The 19,769-nt window shown below is 43.3% G+C and overlaps 2 protein-coding genes across 2 annotated transcripts; both read left to right on the forward strand.

Annotated features, from left to right (window-relative positions):
* Positions 1 to 1,278: 1,278 nt before the first annotated feature.
* matcap2 (microtubule associated tyrosine carboxypeptidase 2) lies at positions 1,279 to 7,191 on the forward strand (the record flags this gene model as incomplete). Its single annotated transcript, XM_083899328.1, has 7 exons — positions 1,279 to 1,303; positions 2,733 to 3,388; positions 4,714 to 4,857; positions 5,539 to 5,671; positions 5,841 to 6,146; positions 6,751 to 6,848; positions 7,033 to 7,191. 7 exons carry the CDS (start codon positions 1,279 to 1,281, stop codon positions 7,189 to 7,191), a joined length of 1,521 nt encoding a protein of 506 aa, XP_083755454.1.
* A 2,245-nt stretch (positions 7,192 to 9,436) lies between these two features.
* Positions 9,437 to 14,563, forward strand: stx12 (syntaxin 12). The gene is made up of 10 exons (XM_083899259.1): positions 9,437 to 9,537; positions 10,251 to 10,374; positions 10,809 to 10,878; positions 11,534 to 11,633; positions 12,325 to 12,462; positions 12,567 to 12,610; positions 12,793 to 12,898; positions 13,040 to 13,112; positions 13,218 to 13,300; positions 13,708 to 14,563. The coding sequence occupies exons 2-10, from the start codon at positions 10,275 to 10,277 to the stop codon at positions 13,798 to 13,800; spliced, it is 807 nt and encodes a 268-aa protein (XP_083755385.1). The 5' UTR covers positions 9,437 to 9,537; positions 10,251 to 10,274; the 3' UTR covers positions 13,801 to 14,563.
* Positions 14,564 to 19,769: the final 5,206 nt, after the last annotated feature.

The raw sequence follows: 19,769 nt of genomic DNA on the forward strand, positions 1-19,769 counted from the left end.
GCTGAACGACGGCTCTTCTTCTCCTCTGTGTCTGTTTCCTCTTCTTCTCTGGTTCTCGCACAAAACAACATCTGTTCAAATTTGAATTTCAGCGCTGCGCCAACTGCGCAGACTCCAACCGTTGAGCGGAACTCCCCTGGACCAATCAGAGACCGCGAGGACAAGCTTTAAGCCCGCCAGCCAATCACAGCCGTGGATGTGGCGCGTGAGCGAGATACGTCACGACACAACAGCACTACTTCCGTACAGCACTACTATTCTCCTATTTTCCATAGCCCCTAGTTAAGACATTTTGCCTATTTTTGATTTATTTATTTAATTTTTGTTGATTTGTTGTTTTAAATTACATTATTTAGTTTCATATATTTTATTCAGCATATATGTGATCTGTTTTTCTATCATATATATCTGATATGCACATTGTTTTATATGTATTTTGGCTGTATGTTTCTATTTTCAAATAAAGTTTGTTCAAAAAAAAAAAATCCATGGACACCAGCGCATTTTCTGTAAAAGAGACGCATTTAAAAGTGTCCACGGGACACCTCGAGACATGGACGCAGACTTTTATAGATCTTTACATTCTATATTTTTAATTCATGGAGTTCCATATGTGTAAAACCTTCCTAAAGGACTTAAAAAGTCCAGAGAAATACTGTACTATTTTCCAGCGTGACGTCACAGCTTTGTGTACGAGCACAGCACAGCAAAGCGCGGTCATGTGGCTAATCTCGGGAACGGCGCTACTGTCAGTGAACCGTACGATATGAAAACTTTGTGAGAAATGTGAATGAATGAAAGCAATGAGGGGTTTTTCGTTCACGTTTTTTAAAAATTATTAGGACAAAGTAGGTCTTAGTTATGTATTCGTCGCGCATTAGCATTTATATTCAAACGTATTCACGATTATTCGTGGCCACCATGCTAGGCTAAAAAGGACATCATTTCCCAGAAGCCTTTGCGCGCGCGTGTGTGTGTGGCGCAGGGAATAACGTCACCATGGAAACAGAGCTGTCAATGCCGACAGTCCCATATAAAGACAGCAATAGTCTCTCCTGTCCAACGACTTGCGTAGGTTGGAAAAACAGTGTTAGCTCAGCTTATTATTGCTACTAAACATGTCGTACACGTTTGTTTTTGCGTGTCGGAATACGTAGTTACGACAGGCAGCTCTAGTTTCCGATTATACAGCCGCTTTAGCTAGTTTAACCTTGCTAAGTCACAGTGGGCTTGTGCTAGTGCGACTACGGACAACTGACCACCTTCACTTTCCAAAGGATGCTGGAGTCGATTAAAGTGACTGGTAATGTTGCATTGTTGTTGTTCTTTGCTGCTCTTATTTCCCTAAGATGTCAATATTACTGTAACCTTCATTAGTACTAAATCATATATGTGTCTAAATTTGTCATGTAATAGATAGAATTTCAGTTGACAGCAGCTCACGTGTTAGGTCATAGTAGTTGATGATGGTGAAACTGTCGAGTCATCATCAATCTATTGTAGAAAACATTGACCTTGTAAGGACCATTACTCCTCGTCTAAATGATGCCAAACCTTTTTTATGAGGAACTGCTTATGTCTAGAGCTAAACATTCAAACATTGTGTGTTCAGGTTAGGCATTAACCCGTTGTTTGAGGTCAGGAATAATGCTTTGTTTATGCTTTTCCAAATGATGGAAGTCAATGCATTTGGGACAAAATGGTGGTGCTAATGTTATATTTTTATGTCTTCTTGCATGTGAGAGGTCATTTCACATCTTGGCAGCTGTAAAACCAGCTCTGCTGAAAAATGCACCCCTTGTTTATGTTTATTTCCCAGAGCATTTGGGATAATATAGTGGTGCTCATGTTAAATTTGGATGTCCTCTTGTATACGAGAATTAATTTCACATGTGTAAAAAGTTTCTAGGGTTAAATAAAATGGGGGATGCAAATCTCGGCAGCTGTAAAGTCAGTTCTGCCAAAAATTGTGCCGCATTTGTTTTATTTTGTTGAGCATTTAAGATAATATGGTGGTGCTAATGTTATATTGTGATGTCTTCTTTCATATGAGAGTTTATTTCACATGTGTAAAAAGCTTCCTGGTTAAATTAAATGGGGGGTGCAAATCTTGGCAGCTGTAAAACCAGCTCTGCTGAAAAATGCACCCCTTGTTTATGTTTATTTCCCAGAGCATTTGGGATAATATAGTGGTGTGCATGTTATATTTGGATGTCCTCTTGCATATAAGAGTTAATTTCACATGTGTAACAAGCTTCCTGGCTAAATTAAATGGAGGATTCAAATTTCAGCAGCCGTAAAGTCAGCTCTGCCGAAAAATGCGCAACATTTGTTTTATTTTGATGAGCATTTGAGATAATATGAAGGTGCTCTTGTTATATTTGGATGTCTTATTGCATATGAGAGTCAGTTTTACTTGTGTAATAAGCTTTGTGGCTAATAAATAAATATATAGAATAAGATGTACCTTTTTGAAGGCAAAATATGAACATGTATTGCTTCCAACATGTATGCATTCCATTTTTATTCACATTAGAATACCAAAAAGATCAGTGGGGAAAAAAAATAGAACAATTAGATCGCAGCCTTTGTGATTTGCTAATTACATTGTGTCAAACTGTGATCAGGAACAGATCTAATTTTATCCTCGGAGGATTCTTCTATCTAGCTATTTGTGAAAGGTCTGCACATGAAAATAAATCAGCAAAAAAAACATTTGTTTTGTATTTCAGAAAGACTTCACTGGCCAGAAGTAGAAATGTCCAAAAAATACATCTTAAACTCCACCGACACGCCACTGAGTCCAAGCCAAGTATACCTGGAGAGGATTTCTTCCACCGCCCTCAAAGACCTGTTCAGCACTGGCTCTAGCAGCTACAACCTGCTGCTGCAGGCCGAGGAGGACGACTGGGAGAGGCCAAAGAAGTCCCTGTTTAAGAGGCCAAAAACAGCAGGGAGGAGCGGCGCCTCACCTGCTAAAAGAAACCAACGAGGGCTGGCTTTAAAGAAGACGCACGCACAAGAAGGTGGCGGTAAAGCCGCTCAGAGGTCCAACTCCAATTTCTCCAAAACGGCACAGAGCATCTCGGTCGTGGGCAGCAAGATGGGCCTCACTCCGCGTACGAGCCCGCAACTCAGGAAGATGTGCAACCCCAACTCGCCTCATGCTAAACGTCCGACGCTACACAAAGCAGCGAGCGCAGGGGAAGGGGAAAATGCCAAGAAGCTGTGCATCCTGACAGCCATCAAGCCGTCCAATGTGGAGAAAGAGAAGGCCAAGTTCTTCAAGTCTGACTTTTGCTACAATCCTCAGTTTGAGTACAGCAACCCTGTCTCTCCACCGGTTTTGGCACGGCATAACAACGCCTCCGATCGCTTCCTGACACAGGTGAGGAGGCTCTTTCTCCAACGAGCATGTGTGAAACAAAACAGTGTTGAATTTGGAAGTAAATCATTGACATAGCAACATTACATCAGTATTCATTTTTACACTGATGACTAGGACATCATGAAGAACTTGACCATTCTCACCTTTTATACTTATCTATCTATGTCAAAGTGTAAGTACACAGTCCTCAGAACTACAGTACACAACACTTTTTCTTGTATCCGCAAGGAACCTTCATCAACAACACAGAAAATCTGACTCTTAGAGTCACTGCAACAACAAAAAGGCGTCTTCATTTTACATTACACAAATCTGTAGGAGACATAACATACTTTGAAAATAGTCTTTTTTTCCTTTTGACTGTAATGTGACGACAATTCAAAATTGCGCTCCACTTTCTCGCCCCCACTTCTGAATGAGTATACGTTTCTAATGAGTAGGAAAACAGCCATTTGGTGTCCTGTTACAGGTTGTTTAAGTAACGCTAGTGTGTGAGCGTGAACGGGAAATGTGAGTGAGCTGAATAGGAAACAGAGTAAGACGATCCTGAGAGCGAATGTTCAAGGTTTCTTTTCCTAAAGTTTGTCCTAGTTTTTCCTCTCTTTTGAATATAGTGGTCAACAGATTAAGTTTTTTTCTTTGAGAAGCCGATGATGACTGAAAAATAATGTTACTTAGATGAATTGATCAAGTGTCTCAGATCTTATATTTGGAAACTTGCATAAAAATGTAATAACTGTGTAAAATCCCGCATTAAACTTTCCCAGTATCTCCAGAACCAGGAGCCAGAACGCCACAAAGCGAGGGTCCTCTCTGCTCACGAGCTAACATTTAATAACGGCAACAGACAGTGAAGTTAGCCACATGATAATATCCATGACAGTGGCTCCAAGAGTGGAAAGAGATTTGTGTTTTTAATCAAATACGAGACCTCAGCGGAGCATTAAAACATACAGATTAAGAGGAATTAGACCAGGACCAAGTATAGAACCTTGGGGAACGCCACAGGGTTAAGACTGCCAGTTAGTAAAGTTAGACTTTAAAAACAACAAACAAACTTAAAATATATGTTATTTTATTCATTTTAGAACACACAATAGATCAGTATAAAAATAGAATTCAATTGTTTGTGATTTGCTAATTACAATTTTGACACTGGAATAGATCTAATTTTATCCTAAGAGAATGATTATATCTGGCTCTCTGTGAAAGGACTTTGGAGCACCACAGTGAGAACTATACTGCACATTGAAAGGATGAGCAGCGGAACCTCAGTCATTAGACGTGACCAGCTATTACACAACGACTTTCTCGTTTCCCTCCAGGCAGTGCACATCATGGAGCTGGCGCTGCAGCGATATGGCAGCTATGAGAAGTTTGAGCAGGTCACTGCGGGGAACCTCCTCACCAAGAGTCGCATCTGGCACAATGTGAAGAAGTACATGGAGAAGGAAGGCTGCGTGGGAGAGGTGAGAGGACACAAATCAGTACTGTGCTGCTGCTGATTAGTACATGTAGCCTGGTATATTCTGTAGTCTGTGTCATGATGGATTTGCACACATCGTCGTTACAGAGAAGGAAGTGCTTTAGGGCAAAAACAAAGGCCTCGGCAAAAACCCACCACTTGACTGAGCTCATCAGAACCACTTTGCTTATGCAACATACCAATGTTACATCACCCTGTTAACAATGTTCCACTGAACACATCCTACCGCATGATTCCTTACATTTAAACACACTAGAGACAACAAATAAAAAAGTAGTGAAGAATATTATGATTTCTGGTCAATCTCAGTTCCATCTTATCTCCTTTGATTCAATGCGTCTCACCCATAGACTTTTGATTGGAGTTTCCCAGGTGAAGTCATTCAGGAAGTGAGAATATATTGAATAGCCACCAGAGGGCGATTCTGCTAGGTGCAAAAAATATGTACATTTGAATAGAAGTCAAATTTCCATGTCTTCTTTGGTGGAACAAGATACAGTTTTATAAATGATTTCCCCACTCTGAGGAAAAAAGTTGGGTATGGCCTATATGAGTGGACACCAGTGTGATTGACAGTTGGTATTGTCCAATCGGACCCAGTTTCCTGGTTGGGTAAACACAGTAGTTTTCTGATGTAGGCGTTCTCTTGTTCTTGCGTTGATAGATAGTCGTCCAGGTGACCGATGACCTCCTGTCCAGAGCCTCCATGACAGTCGTGAACAGCAGACCAACACTTACGATCAACATCTCCACTGCCCGGGAGCACTGGCTGGAGGGCATGCTGAGGCATGAGATCGGTGGGTACAATAGTTCTCAATCAAAGCGATTCTTTTATTATTAAAATGGATAATTTAAGGTTTTTGAGGTGAGGAACTGACCCCGTTTGCCTCAAACCCAGCAGGTTTTAACCACCAGTGAATTCAGTTGTGTCTTTTGTAACTAACAGTCATTGTCCCGGTCTTTCAGGCACTCACTATTTCCGCGGCATCAACAATTGCCACCAGCCATGGAGCAGCAGCGTGGGCAGGAAGAAGCACAACCTGAAGCCCCTCAACCCCACAGAGGAAGGCCTTGCCAGCATCCACAGCGTCCTGTTCAGGAAAGACCCCACGCTGTGGCGCGCCGCGCTGCTCTACTACACCGTCTACCAGGCCAGCCACATGTCCTTCTCGCAGCTCTTCCACAACCTGGGACGCTTTGTCCAGGACCCCAACACCCGCTGGGACTACTGTGTCAGAGCCAAGAGAGGCCAGACGGATACAGCACAGCCAGGTCGCTAACGGACATTATGTTACTAATGTTGGGCTTTTCTTGTATAATTTAAAACAAGTTCAGACCTGGTCTTGATATCTGTTATACCAAGAACAGGTCTGAGCGGTTCCAGTGTGTCCTCTTGACATCAGTAAACAGTCATTATAATGTCAGTGTGCAAAGGGCAGAGGAGAGTATATGTGATCACAAGAGACGCATGACGTGTGTGTGAACAGATGTACTTACTGTACACTCTTAGAAATAAAAGTGGTAAGTAGAAGCATATAAGGTTCTTCAGCTTGTCCTCATAGGAGAACCCTTTGGAGGGTTACACCAAGAACCCCTTCAAAACCCATTATTCAGGAAAGGGTTTCAAAGGGTTTCAAAGGGTTCCCTGGACCAAAATGGTTCTTACTGGAACCATTAGTGTTACCAAGAACCCTTGAAAAACCTTTTCTTCAGGAAAGGGTTTTTCAGAAGCTCAGCCCTTGAAGAAGGACCCTTTTGGAACCCTTATTTCTAAGAGTGTAGATCACTGGTGACTGATTATAGCACCAGGTCTGAACCCTGAATTCACATGTGATATATAATGTTGTTGTTTTTTTTACTTGTCTTGGTATTTTAGGTTGTTTCAGTAAAGATCAGGTCTACCTGGACGGCATCCTGAAGATCCTTCGGTACAGAGACAAGATCAACTTTCCACTTCTCATGGCTCTCGGCAAGGTGAGGCATCAGTATTATTCAGATGATCTGATTGAAGCCTACTAGATAGATCCTTTTGAGACTTGAGTGATCAAATCCTTAAACCATAGATTGGTGTTTGCGAATGAGATTTAGTTCCTTCGAATTTTGCACGCACTGTCTAAAAAGTAGTAAACGCTAGACCATGTTTTCCCTCTGGACTCAGGTGTCATTTGAAGACGTGGATCGCCTGAGGGTCGTGGCCCAGATGGAGAACATCCGCATCCCGCATTTCATGCAGGACCAGGCGAGGTACGCCGAGCAGCTGAAGAAGATCATGGCGGTCAACGGGCTGACCGACGACGAGCTGAAGACCATCGTCTGAGCCGCCCTCCTGAATCCGAGCTGCGTCACTACTGCCAGCTGTGATCTGCATGTGTCAACACCACCCACATCATCAGTGTGTGATCTTAACCAGCATGCTGTAGTAATATAGTAGGATTTTATTGATAATGAGACCGATATTGGTACTTTTCAACAACACTCTTGTTTTTTGTGCAAATGTTAAATTTGGTATTATCACTGTTCCTTCTAAACATCAATGTTTAAAAGCGCACAAGACAGTGTCTCGAGTTAGCAGCTACACATTAAACCATGCGGGTCTCTCATAATGTCACCCATAAGAATCTGAATGCCCATTTTTGAGCCTCACGAATCACAACGAGGCTCCTATTGGACGAGACCAGCTGTCAATCACACTGGCGTCCAGTCGTATGTACCGTACTTTATCATCTATTTGTACGTCACGTGTCATTGAAGATGACAGAAAACTAGTTATTGAGCCCAGTAATTCCTCAGGAAACCAAATCAGCTCACACTTTTGTTCCGATACGGGAAGTATAAACTCCAGAAGTCACTATTTGCACTTTCTTGACTTGAATCTACCTTATTTTTAACCTGCACTGATACACGTGAACGCAGCTGCTGTGTTTGTGTCTGCACAGATCGACCCCAATGCCTTTGTAGTAGTGGTTTTCCTGTAGTACCTGATGAGTATTTGTGTTTTTGTTGTGAAAACCGAGGATTACCCGATGCTAAGAGCATGTTTTTGCCACAGTTCACTTTATTGACATGGCATTTCTATGAGATTTTTTTTTATTTTTAAAGGATTTTGTTTTTGTTATATTATTAGATAGAACCTTGAAATAAAATAGTCCTCCTGTATTGACATGGTGTGAGCCTCTCTCTCTGTGTGTGTGCATGTTTTTATGTCTTTGTGGGGACCAAAAGGCGTATAAACCTATGTTTGTGGGGACATTGTGTCTATGTTAATCAGGAGAAACCGCCAATAACAGGAGAGTGCTTCTCAGGTGGCCCCTATAACAACTCACATTGTGACACCTTTGACGCAGGTGAAACCAACAACCTGAAACTGTGTCACAGGGTCAATGACCCACATTGTTTAACATAACAATTCTATGGATTATACATGACACACACACATGCTAGACCCAAGCCCAGATACACAAGACAATTAGCAGTGTTTGTTTGTTTGGTGGCAGCCATCTTGGGATGACAGACTGTGCTAAGTCGCTAAGTGATTTGATGATCAAATTCATATGGACAGGCCTGTGGGAAGAAGCTACATCTGAGTTTGTAAAGACATACAGTGTTGTGTATGGCGTTTTAGCATCAAGCAGATTGGAGAAGTTAGCTAGCTAACACTACACCGACTGTGTGGCCTACAAATAAATATGTTTTTTTCAACAAATTACGTGTTATATTTCTCTTATGAGCTTTTAAACATCTATGGGTGAATGACCCACACTGTTAAACATAACAATTCTATGGATTATACATGACACACACACACACACATGCTACAGTAGCAGTGTTTGTTTGGTTGTTTGGTGGCAGCCATCTTGGAATGACAGACTGTGGTTGCTAGGTGATTTATTAATGGATGATCAAATTCATATGGCCTGTGGGAAGAAGCTATTTTTGAGTTTATAAAGACATACAGTGTTGTGTATGGCGTTTTAGCGTAAATTAGATGGGAGAAGTTAGCTAGCTAACACTACACCGACTGCGTGGCCTACAAATAAATATGTTTGTATGTTTTTTTTTATGTTATTTTTCTCTTAGTATCCATTGCCAACTTGTTAGCATGCATGCCTTACATTATTATTACTTGCACTCAATGTTCAAGTGATAATTAGGCACTTTGTTGTTAAGCTAAAACCAGCCCACTATGCAGGTGCTGAAAGAAATGCAAATTCAGAAACTAAAGTGAAGTGAGCAGATTATTAATCTTAATTTCTGTATTCCCGTGTTCACATGAAAAACAATAACGTAGATGGGAATTATTAATCCGGGTCACATTTGTTGATCAGAGTCGTGTTTTAAAGGTTTGACTGGGCCCTGACACTCTTCCGTTTGGGATTGGCTGATGTATAACATGTTATTATCCATCGCAGTTGATATAATTTAGAGAGGAAAGTGTGGATTAACAGCACACTAGACAAAGAGAATGTCCTGCCTCTACACCTCTGACACAGTAGGTGGCGATGTCCTCTCCTCAGGCCACTTTTTACGCCAGGTCAACAAAACCCGTAGAAGAAGAATAATTCTGCAACGTCACGGACGGAGCAGGAAGGGCAGCGTCTTCAGCAGCGGCACAGCGAAAAAAACACTACGCCTATGTGTTCGTCGGAAACTGAACATTAAGCAAGTATGACATTATTTCTTAAATTAAACGCCGTGGGCGCGATGCCTGGTGTCCGCTTGTCAACTGACAGAGGGCAAACGTAGCTGTTTTAGAGAGGAAAGCAAAAAACAGTTCCTTAAACAAATAAACCCAAGGGCTGTTTAACAAGTTTAACGTCAGTTAGCTGGCAAGCTAACAGCTGTGCATTCCACACACCCTCCCGTTACTTTCGCCCGATTCGCAGACGAAGGGAGGCTCGGGTCCGTGAATTTAACACGCACACGTATAGAGCGTTAACACGCCGTGTTATTAATGCGTTTCAACCAGTAGAATGTCTCGTAAGCGGTCTGCAATGTTGTGACGTTAGCGGGCTAACTTGCTAGCCGGCTAACGGTTGTTCTCGGACTGCACTTATCGATATTTAATGTGGGTTCACCGCTACAACGGCGATTAAGCAACGCTTTTGGTCAACCATTCCCGGACTATGTGACGCACAGCTGGCATGACTAAGCTGCATGACTGTATTGTTATATGAACCACCCTTATTTAGCCTCATACTGAGTTAAAACCTGAGTTTGATTTGCCAGGATGTCACTGAGTTAGTACCAGTTGTCATTGGTGTTTCTATCATTGCCTTTTCCTTGCTTTGTCTTTGTCAGTCCTCAGTGCAAACAGCAGTTACCGTATCATGTGTAGACAGACATGTCCCTAACGTAGTGTTTGTCTTTGTTTTGCAGGTCAACCTCAACCCCAAAGACAACATGTCGTACGGCAAAGCGGAGAGCTACCGCTCTGTCCCACAGGACTTCAACACAATCATACAGTCATGCAGCACCAACATCCAGAAGATCACACAGAACAGTGAGTGGTCCTCGGTCCTTTCACCTACTCACTCCTAGCTGCCCTGTCAGACTCGGAACTCGGGTGATTCTCCACAGATTTTCCAGAGAGTCTCCTGTCAGCTCCCTTGTCTAATCTACTTTGCATGATCGAGTGAGGTCATGTGAGAACCAACAGGAGAACCTCCGGCGAATCCACAGCGAGTTAATAGGTCAAGTGACTCCTGTCTGACCAAGCCAGTTGCCAGCCTCTCAACCTGGATCTTCTGGAGCTTCAATTACTGTTGTGAATGTGTCTCAGATAATCTCCATTTGTCATATGTGAACAGTCAACACCTCAAAACTTTGCATTTGAGAGCAGAATTGTTACAGTCAAATGTCCCATGACGTAATGTATAATCAGATTAAGCTTTAATCGAAAAGGCTGACTTATCACTCTGTTTTTCTCTTTTACAGCTGCTCAGATAAAGAGCATGGTGAACCAGGTGGGGACCAGACAGGACAACAGTGAACTCCAGGATCGCCTGTATGTGTTGACTTTAAATCTTCACTAACACACACACACACACACACAAATAGAGTAACGAGTGAGAACTGTCTCAGACAAACAGCAATGCCACACTGAAAATTATAAAATAAATAAATAGATGTGTTGGTTTACATAACGGTATCAAGTTGTTTTATAACTGAGGGGGTATTCATTTCATTTCCATCGCCCACAGTTCACCCAGAACAGAAAATATTCATTGTTTTAACATCTGCTGATCAGCATTATGTCCTGTCATGTGATCATTGAGGCCGGTCATGCCGCTGCAGTATTTTACTGTGTTTCTTCTGCACTTCTTGAATACTTGCATGATTCGTGTCCAAGTCAAGGATTTGAAAATTCCTGAAAGTGTGACAGTATCTTTGCCTTCATTTTTGCAGGCAGTAGATACAGTTTTCATTGTTTTGTCCAGGTTTGTTTTTGCTTGTGTGCTGCTTGGGTGTCTATTGCCACCTATTGGTGTTAGCTTGCACTGCATGTTTGAGAGAGTACTTTTTCAAAACAGCTGTTATAGTTTTATAAATGCAGTAGCATCTTTATGATATGCACATCAGTACTGAATATGTTAAAATAAGTTTTTATTGTGATGGGTAGATGTAATTTGGTTGTTCTAAAATGCTTTTTGTCTCCACAGACAGCAGATACAACACTCCACTAACCAGCTGGCAAAAGAAACCAACAAACACCTGAAAGATATTGGATCAGTTCCCTTGCCCTCGTCACCCTCGGAGCAGGTGAGTGTCAGTCTTCTTGTGTCCTCACTCGTTGGCTTTGTGTTATCATTTTACTCATGTGCTCATGTCAATCAGAAAACGGTAGAAAAGCTCAATCAAATCAGCTGCACAGGAGCAGCAGATAAAGAGCAGCGAGCAGTGAACTCAGAGCGAAGTCCACCAGTTGTTAGTCAGTAAAATACAGATAAAGTCAGCAGATGAACTCTATTAACTCATTACTTAATTCTTGATTGCAAAAATACTAGTCATGTTGTTCTTGAAAAGGTAAGAAGAAACTTATACTTAAATAAAGAAGTGATGAAATTAACCAGGGTCATTGAATGCGCCATCATTTATCGTCTATCGTCCTCGAAACCTGTACATAATTCACAAAATTGACAACTTAGTCTAATGAAGAAGACCTGAAACTAGAGATTGAAATCATTAACTCCACAGGAAAATGTTACCTGACGTTATTAATCGAGAGGGAAACTCGGCTCATTTTCTCACAGACCTCTATTGAAATAAACCAACGGAGTTGCCCCCTAGTGGCTATTCTATATAGTCTTATTTCCTGGAGGAAACAAATACGCTTTTCTAACTGAAAAAAATAACAGTCTGATTTTTAAAATATAAAATCTATTTTTGTGACAGTCTGAGTTCTTCGTTGTCTCATTCCCCTATGTGTCGCCCTCTGCTTTGTGGCGTCCAGAGGCAGCAGAAGATCCAGAGGGAGCGACTCATGAACGACTTCTCCGCAGCGCTCAACAATTTCCAAGCAGTGCAGCGACGAGCGGCGGAGCGGGAGAAGGAGTCTGTAGCCAGAGCGAGGGCCGGGTCCCGTCTGTCGGTGAGTACAGGAGTCGGTGACGTCACGGCGGCGGCAGATGAAGAAGACTTCGCCTTCATGCACGTGATACCACTGAGCTTGATGTTTCCTCTCTCCTCTCTCAGGCTGAAGACGCCACTCGGGATGAAAAGCTTGTGTCTTTTGATAAGTAAGTGCCTCGTTGCTCATCATTTTCACTCTTAAGACGAGTCTCTGCTGCCCTCTGCTGGACTAAACTCAAATTCAGGACTCCCAAACACTTCACATGATTTTTCCATTTGGCATTTCTGGACTTGTATATGACGTAAATTATTCACGACATATTTTAATTGCTGTCCTCTTTGTGTATAGCCAAGAGGACTGGGGTCAGATGACGACCCAGGCGGAGGAAGTGGCCATCACAGAGGAGGACCTGGAGCTCATCAGGGAGAGAGAGACCAACATCAGACAGCTGGAGGTCTGTCTTTGTGTCTTATTTTTTTTAAAGGCTATACATGAGATCATCATGAGAAAGACCATGAGCTACTATCTCCCGTCATGATGTCAAACAACTGCCTCAACTGCCTTTTTTATGTCGCCCTGTCTGTGTTTCTCTCAGTCTGACATCTTGGACGTGAACCAGATCTTCAAGGACCTAGCGGTGATGATCCACGATCAGGGAGAAATGATCGGTGAGGAGGCAAATTCATCTTTTCATTTTTTAAATGATCTGCATTGTCCAATTATTATCGTACGACTAACTAAAATTCTCCCGATTCTGATTCTGCGTGCTGCAGACAGCATCGAGGCCAACGTGGAGAACGCAGAAGTCCACGTGGAGCGAGGAACGGAGCAGCTGCAGAGAGCCAGTCACTACCAGGTGAGTTTTTCCCGCTGTAAAGGCCACATTATACTTCTCCGACTGCGAGAATTCATACTTCTCCGTCGTGGTGCCGGACACGCACTGCAATTTCCCGACCGGTCAGTAGGGTGGCAGCGACGTTGTCTGCGGTGATCAGCTCCGCCTCCGTGGACGCTCGGTGCGCACAGTGGCCGGCACAGAGCAGCTTTATCTCGGCCTGTCCTGAGGACCAATCGCAGCCCTTGCCGTCTCCTTTGTCCCTTGACGCAGTGACAGACACTTAAAACATATTTTGTGCAGTCAGAGGCGACGTAGAGGGGTCTCCGTAACCCACATGGAGCACTTTACGCAGGAGTATAATTGGGCTTAAGACGCGCGCGCTGGTGCGTCCCCACAAACGCTGACCCTGCTCTCTTTTTTTCCAGCAAAAGTCCCGCAAGAAGATGTGCATCCTCGCCATGGTCGGTTCCATCGTACTCGTCATACTCGGCATCATCATCTGGCAAGCTTCCAAATGAGACGACTCGGCCCCCGGGTTGTCCGTCGCCTGCTACGTTTGACCCCCTCCCCCTCCCTTCTCACCTGTGAGTCCCTGCATTTTAAAATAGGCCGCCAGTGGCTGACGACTTAGTGAAGGTCGGTGGAGTAGAATTATAACGAGCTGCTCGGCGAAGAAAAACATTTTCCTGACCTGATCAAAGCGTTTCTGTAAAAAAAAAAAATAGCTGGACAGTGAGAGGACGCAGGGACAAGGTGATGCAGGGGAGCAACGTAACACCTGATATTTGCCTCCATTCATTTCTTTCTTTTCTTATTTACTGCACTAACACTAGCTCTCACTGTATGTCATTGTATATATAAAAATGTTATTGGGGATGAGCAGTCAGAACAGGCTAAAGAATAATAATAATTAAAAGAAAAAGAAGTTTTCAAAGTAAAGTCATGGTTTCAAGGGTTGTAAATTATTTTTTTTTGTTACCTGTTGTTGTGGTGTAGAGTGTGTGGAGGGTCACAGGTCTTCACAATAACATGTTAGGACTCGTATGACTCTGGTGGTGAAGGCTCATGTGATTGTACCATACAGTACAGTATGTTGTAAAATGAAAAAACTCTATAAAAATAGAAGTCGATTACATTGTCTGTAAATATCCCGAAGTGCTGCGTTATATTCTGCTGAGAATGTTCTGGATGACACAAAAAAAAAAAAAACAACAAAACACAGTGTTTGAAAAGAGAAAACAGCAAAACATATTTAAATGAATTTCTATGGCACCTGATAGTATGCATAATAAATGTTTTAAAGTCTTTTAACTGCTCTGGACTGGGTTTTTTTTCTCCATACAACATCTGTTATGATTATGAAATTTAGAATAAAATATTCAATAAAGCTTCTTTTTTTTATAGTTAAATGATAATTTATATTTAAGTATGTTGAATGTTTTCTTTGTGAAACTTCCATGAAAAAGTTTCCAGATTCACCCATTCATATGATTATTTGTGTATAAAGGGATGCTCTTTCTGAAAACATGGCTACCATTGATGGGACACCAGAAAAAGCTTTTATTTTTGCAACCTAATGACTTATATACACAGCCATGCCAAGTGGGTTTAGTCTGCTTTGACTGTCGGAGTTAAAGATGCTGAGATTAAGGGTGGCTAAGAAGAGAGTTGTAACAAGCATTTTCCAGAGGGGGGCAGTGCACCTTCAGGTCTTCTCTGTATCAGCACCACTCACTCTTTCGTTGTCTGCACTGGTCTGTGAGTTACTTTGTGAGTGATCGACACACAGACTGACACTTTCCAGCCATTTCAGGTCGTTTTGTACGTCTTTTTTGGAGCAGAAAACAATCTTACGTTTGCATGTGTGCTTTTCCGATCTGATCTGTTTTCACAAGAATAGAATGTTTCCCTTTAAAACCGTCTGCTCTATCCCTACACCAGGCTTTTGTCCACATTAAACGCTTTATGTAAATAGTGTAAAAGTACAAACTGTGTTTATACTTTTTAACAAACTGTGGATTAAACTCAACAAATCACCTACTTTTTCCTAATACGATTTATTCCATCACCTTTCATCCACCCAGTTGTTGAGGCTAAAGCGACTGTGCGGAACACCTGGTATGACACTCTGAGCCGGAAATTCCATCAGCACTGAAGTAGAAACGTGTAAAGTCTCTGGACGTATGACTGTTTTGTGCTGCCCTCTCTCTCTCTCTCGCTCACGCTCTACCTGTGACGATATGAACTGGTGACCCCTCTTCAGGGTGTTTCCCCTTCTGTCCACCCACCGCATGAACTTCAGGGACATAAAGATGATGGATATGTCGGCGAGAAATATGCACATGACTACATAACAGCCACTTTCCCCCGTACATCATAGTAAATTGTGGTTATGTAAGCACACGAGGCCCAATCCCGTTTCTCATTTTTGCCTGTAACGGAGTTATAATTAAGCACTCGCCCGCAGCAAAGTGGAAGACGTCTCCAAAGCCAGGGTTTACCGTTTTTTTACCGGATTATGGTATGTACCACATGGCAGCCAGTCGTGACTTCACAAGTTGGAATCCTAACTCCCATTTTTGAAGCCTCGGTATTCACAGTTTGTCACCTTTTTTGATATCAGCTCATATTATCATCTGTTTTCCTTTAAACAGGAACAGAATTTACAGAATTTACATCATGGTTTACTGAAGAAGACCCTAAAACTAGCGTTTTAGACCATGAACTCCTCATTTCGAGTGGCTTGTAATTCTTTTAAACGCTTGAACAGAAACCCAAAGACTATTGCATTCTTTATATATGGTCTATAGCAGGGGTCTGCAACCTTTAGAATGAAAGAGACATTTTTGTCCCTTCTCCACCCCAATAAAGTTAATCTGGAACTGCAAAACAACCTATTTGACCCTGAAAATGAAGATAATAACTATAAAGTAGTGCTGTGCAATAGGTTAACGTGCGTTTCCATGACGACTGACCGCAAAAAAGACGCGCATGATGTCATGTTTTAAGTGCCGCGACACCGGAGTCCAGGCACCGTTTACCAGTTAGCTCCATTAGCTGCATTAGCTCCTTTTAGCCCCTACAGTCGAACTGGAGCGGTCTGTTTATTAAACGAAAAGAGCAGTGCTACAAATAACCAGCGTACCTGTGTACTGCATGTGTGTGCTTCTGTTTTTAAAGTTTAGCGTCACTTTAGAGACTCATTTTAACAATCCAGAGTCACCTAAACATGACGTCACACGTGTATTTTCCCTTGCTAAAAAACCTATTTGACCCTGAAAATGAAGATAATATCATCTATAAAAGTAGTGCTGTGCAATAGGTTAACGCATGACACGTTTCCATGACGACTGACCGGAAAAAGACGCGCATGACGCCATGTTTACGTGCCGCGACACCGTAGTCCAGGCACCGTTTACCTGTTAGCTCCGTTAGCTGCATTAGCTCCTTTTAGCGCCGTTAGCGCGCCTACAGTCGAACTGGAGCGGTCTGTTTATTAAACGAAAAGAGCAGCGCTACAAATAACCAGCGTACCTGTGTAACTGCGTGTGTGTGATTCTGTTTTTAAAGTTTAGCGTTACTTTAGAGACTCATTTTAACAATCCAGAGTCACGTAAACATGACGTCACACGCGTCTTTTCCCGGTCAGTCGTCATGGAAACGCGCCGTGCGTTAACGTTGACGCCGTTAAACAGCGTTAACGTTTGACAGCACTACTATATAGTTTTTTTAATACATATATACTATATACTATTATATATATACGTTTTTCACCCTCCATAAAAAGGGTGAAAAACATGTAAATAAAATAACAATAAACACAAAGCTGCTCTGTGGTTTGTACAAAAGACTATAAACAAGTGGTTAGCATCGCTACATAGCATGCTAACAGGCCGTGTCGCTCTCACAGGACAGAGGCCTCGGGCTGAATGAATCACAGAGGCGACGCGGGTGAAACGGGACTGAGCCCGAGTTGTTCTCATGTGCTCTTGGATCGTTTTTTTTTTCTTCTAAATTTATCACATTAGTCTGACTTTAATGTTTTTGGCTTCCATGCAGAGCAGGTAATTGGGACCACACCCACTGCCACATTCAATCCCCTGCGTGTCCTGTAACGCCGCAGAGGTGCGTGAGAAGGACGAACGCTGGTGGAGAAGGAGTTTTCGACGACCTGGGCGAGCTCACGTCTCTCTCGGCTGTGACTGGCACAGGGTTTTTTTTTTTTGGCATCCTGTGATTTAAAAAAAAAAAAAAAATTTGTCTCTCACTCTGTGACTGGATAAATCACAGATATGGATATTTGACTCGGAGCAGAGGGGTGGCAGGAGCTCCCGCTATTAATGTCCACTCTTTTATTGAATCCAGCTGCTGCAGCAACTCAACGGCAGTCACTAATTCTCTCACGCTGGACCTTCAAGTGGAGCGTACGGCTAATAACGTACCTCAGACTATACTGTATATGGACACATATACAGATGTGTCTGGAAACTGTATTCTCATAAATGGCCACCAGAGGGCGACTTCAGCGATTGATTTATAACATCAGTCGGTCGGGTGTAACCACCTCCCGTTTCCAAGAGGCGCGACCAACTGACGTAGATCAAAATGCCGTACAATCACTTGGACCAATGATCCGGGACGATTTTTGCAGAGCGATGGAAAATGTGTCAACACAATTGTAGCTTTCTAGGAGTGACAGATATGCACTTATGGTGTCTAACGACTAACGTCATGGGGACCTCCATGGATGCAAATTGCCTAAAATTGCCACCATGTCGGGTGTATAGACCAAAGCTGCCAGATGTAGCTGCTCTGTCATCAACGTGCCAGATGCTAATTGTCGCGTCGATCCGTACCAATCACATCTATGATGCCGCGATATAATTTTGTGGCGCGATGGGAGCGTCAATCGCCATCTTTGCACTCTTTGTTGTGGAAACGTCTGCAGAGAAGAAACCGACGTCTTGCGCGATACACCTGTTGCACGATAAATTCGCGATAAAACCTATTTGCGATCGGTTCCCTGTTATCTGAGATTCCGTCGTTCTTGCCAGACGGCTCTGCAGAGAGCGAAAAACCATATTGCTAGCACATCCGGCTCGATTTATCCAGGCTATTGTGTTAGTGGACGCGAGTTCTCGAGTCATTCGGGCCCATCAATCAATAATTACAGTTGAAAACCAAATCGTCCTTTTAAGTTTATACCTGTTTTTCCTATCGTCGCAGGCAGCGGGCGAGCTGTTCCCTCAGGTTCCAGCAGTTCTAAACCACATCTCGCCTCTGAGTTCTGAGATTAAAGCGCAGACGTGCAGTCGACACAGATGATGAACGACTTTTTCCCCTGAAACGATACGGTATTAGTTTCAAAGCGCCATCAGGACGTAATGCTGAAGACACGGCTTGCGCGAAGGAGGTGAAAGCAGCAGAAAGGGACCGCGGAGGGTCTGCAGCCGAGGACTTGTTTTGACTGCTCCTCGCTGGCAGAAGACGACGTGTCCAGTTGGAATCTCGAGTGGAGCAGGTCTGAGAGGAAATACCGCTGGCACAGAGCGAGGGCAGACATACCTCACCTCTGACAGTCTGGGTAAAACACTCCAGCGAGGCGGCGGCCAGCAGCAGCAGCGTGCCGCTGCACGTCGCACTGCTCTGAGCTGACAACGCTCAAGGACACGAGAGGGGATTTTCTCTGCGAGAAATCCCGAAAGGCTCTCTCCAGAGTCTGTGGTGGCATATCACGTTGCCCTCCTGCCAACCCCATTCTCTGTTTCCTGAGTGCATTCATCCACACCCAGACAGGAGAGGCCCTTGAAGGCCTTCCAAGCCTTAACATTCGGGGGCCGTCTGGAAACAATTAAAGAAGGGGAAAACGGTGGATAAGTTGGGTCTGACCAATTTTCCCAGAGTTCCGCGAGACCCAGCCCAGCGCTGCGCTGTTAGTGCTCACTTCTCTTCTTCGCCACAATCCTTCTGTCACGCTGCCGCTCGCTCGCTCACTCGTTTGTTTCCTCTCCTCTGCATCACGCCATCTGTCTTGTCACCAGCTCAGGCAGGGTTACCTTTCAGAGAACATGTTGTCCAGAACTGTGTGATTGTTCCACCAGGCCTTTTGCCTTTGCAGAGCAGATTCTCATTCAGCAGAGGAGCTTTATGCTGTGCTTCCATCATGGTCTACGGTTCGGTTTGGGAGAGTACGGTAGAGCCAAAAAATCAAGCCCGACCCGACCCTAGCCTGTGCACGTTGTGTCCGAGCCCGTAAATGTACACGTACGTCCACGGCGGGAACTTGTTGTACCTGCTGCCACAGTCTAATTTACAACAATAACAGCGCCACTGAGATCCACTTCCATGAACGCATGTTGCTAATGACGATACACTTCCTGGCCTTTAAATAATGCGTTCACGGCCACAGGTTTTTACACCGTCACACAATACGACGTGCTACAACATACCACGTGAACACGACGGGGGAGAAAAAACACAAATGCTT

Source organism: Microchirus variegatus, assembly GCF_963457635.1.
Source record: "Microchirus variegatus genome assembly, chromosome: 13".
NCBI classification, from domain to species: domain Eukaryota; kingdom Metazoa; phylum Chordata; class Actinopteri; order Pleuronectiformes; family Soleidae; genus Microchirus; species Microchirus variegatus.

Bases quoted from the DNA above. Each gene is read 5' to 3' on its own strand.
- stx12 (XM_083899259.1), top strand. From the start codon at position 10,275: ATGTCGTACGGCAAAGCGGAGAGCTACCGCTCTGTCCCACAGGACTTC. The intron at 12,611-12,792 runs GTAAGTGCCTCG...CTTTGTGTATAG, and splicing joins AAGCTTGTGTCTTTTGATAA to CCAAGAGGACTGGGGTCAGA. The intron at 13,113-13,217 runs GTGAGGAGGCAA...TGCGTGCTGCAG, and splicing joins CGATCAGGGAGAAATGATCG to ACAGCATCGAGGCCAACGTG.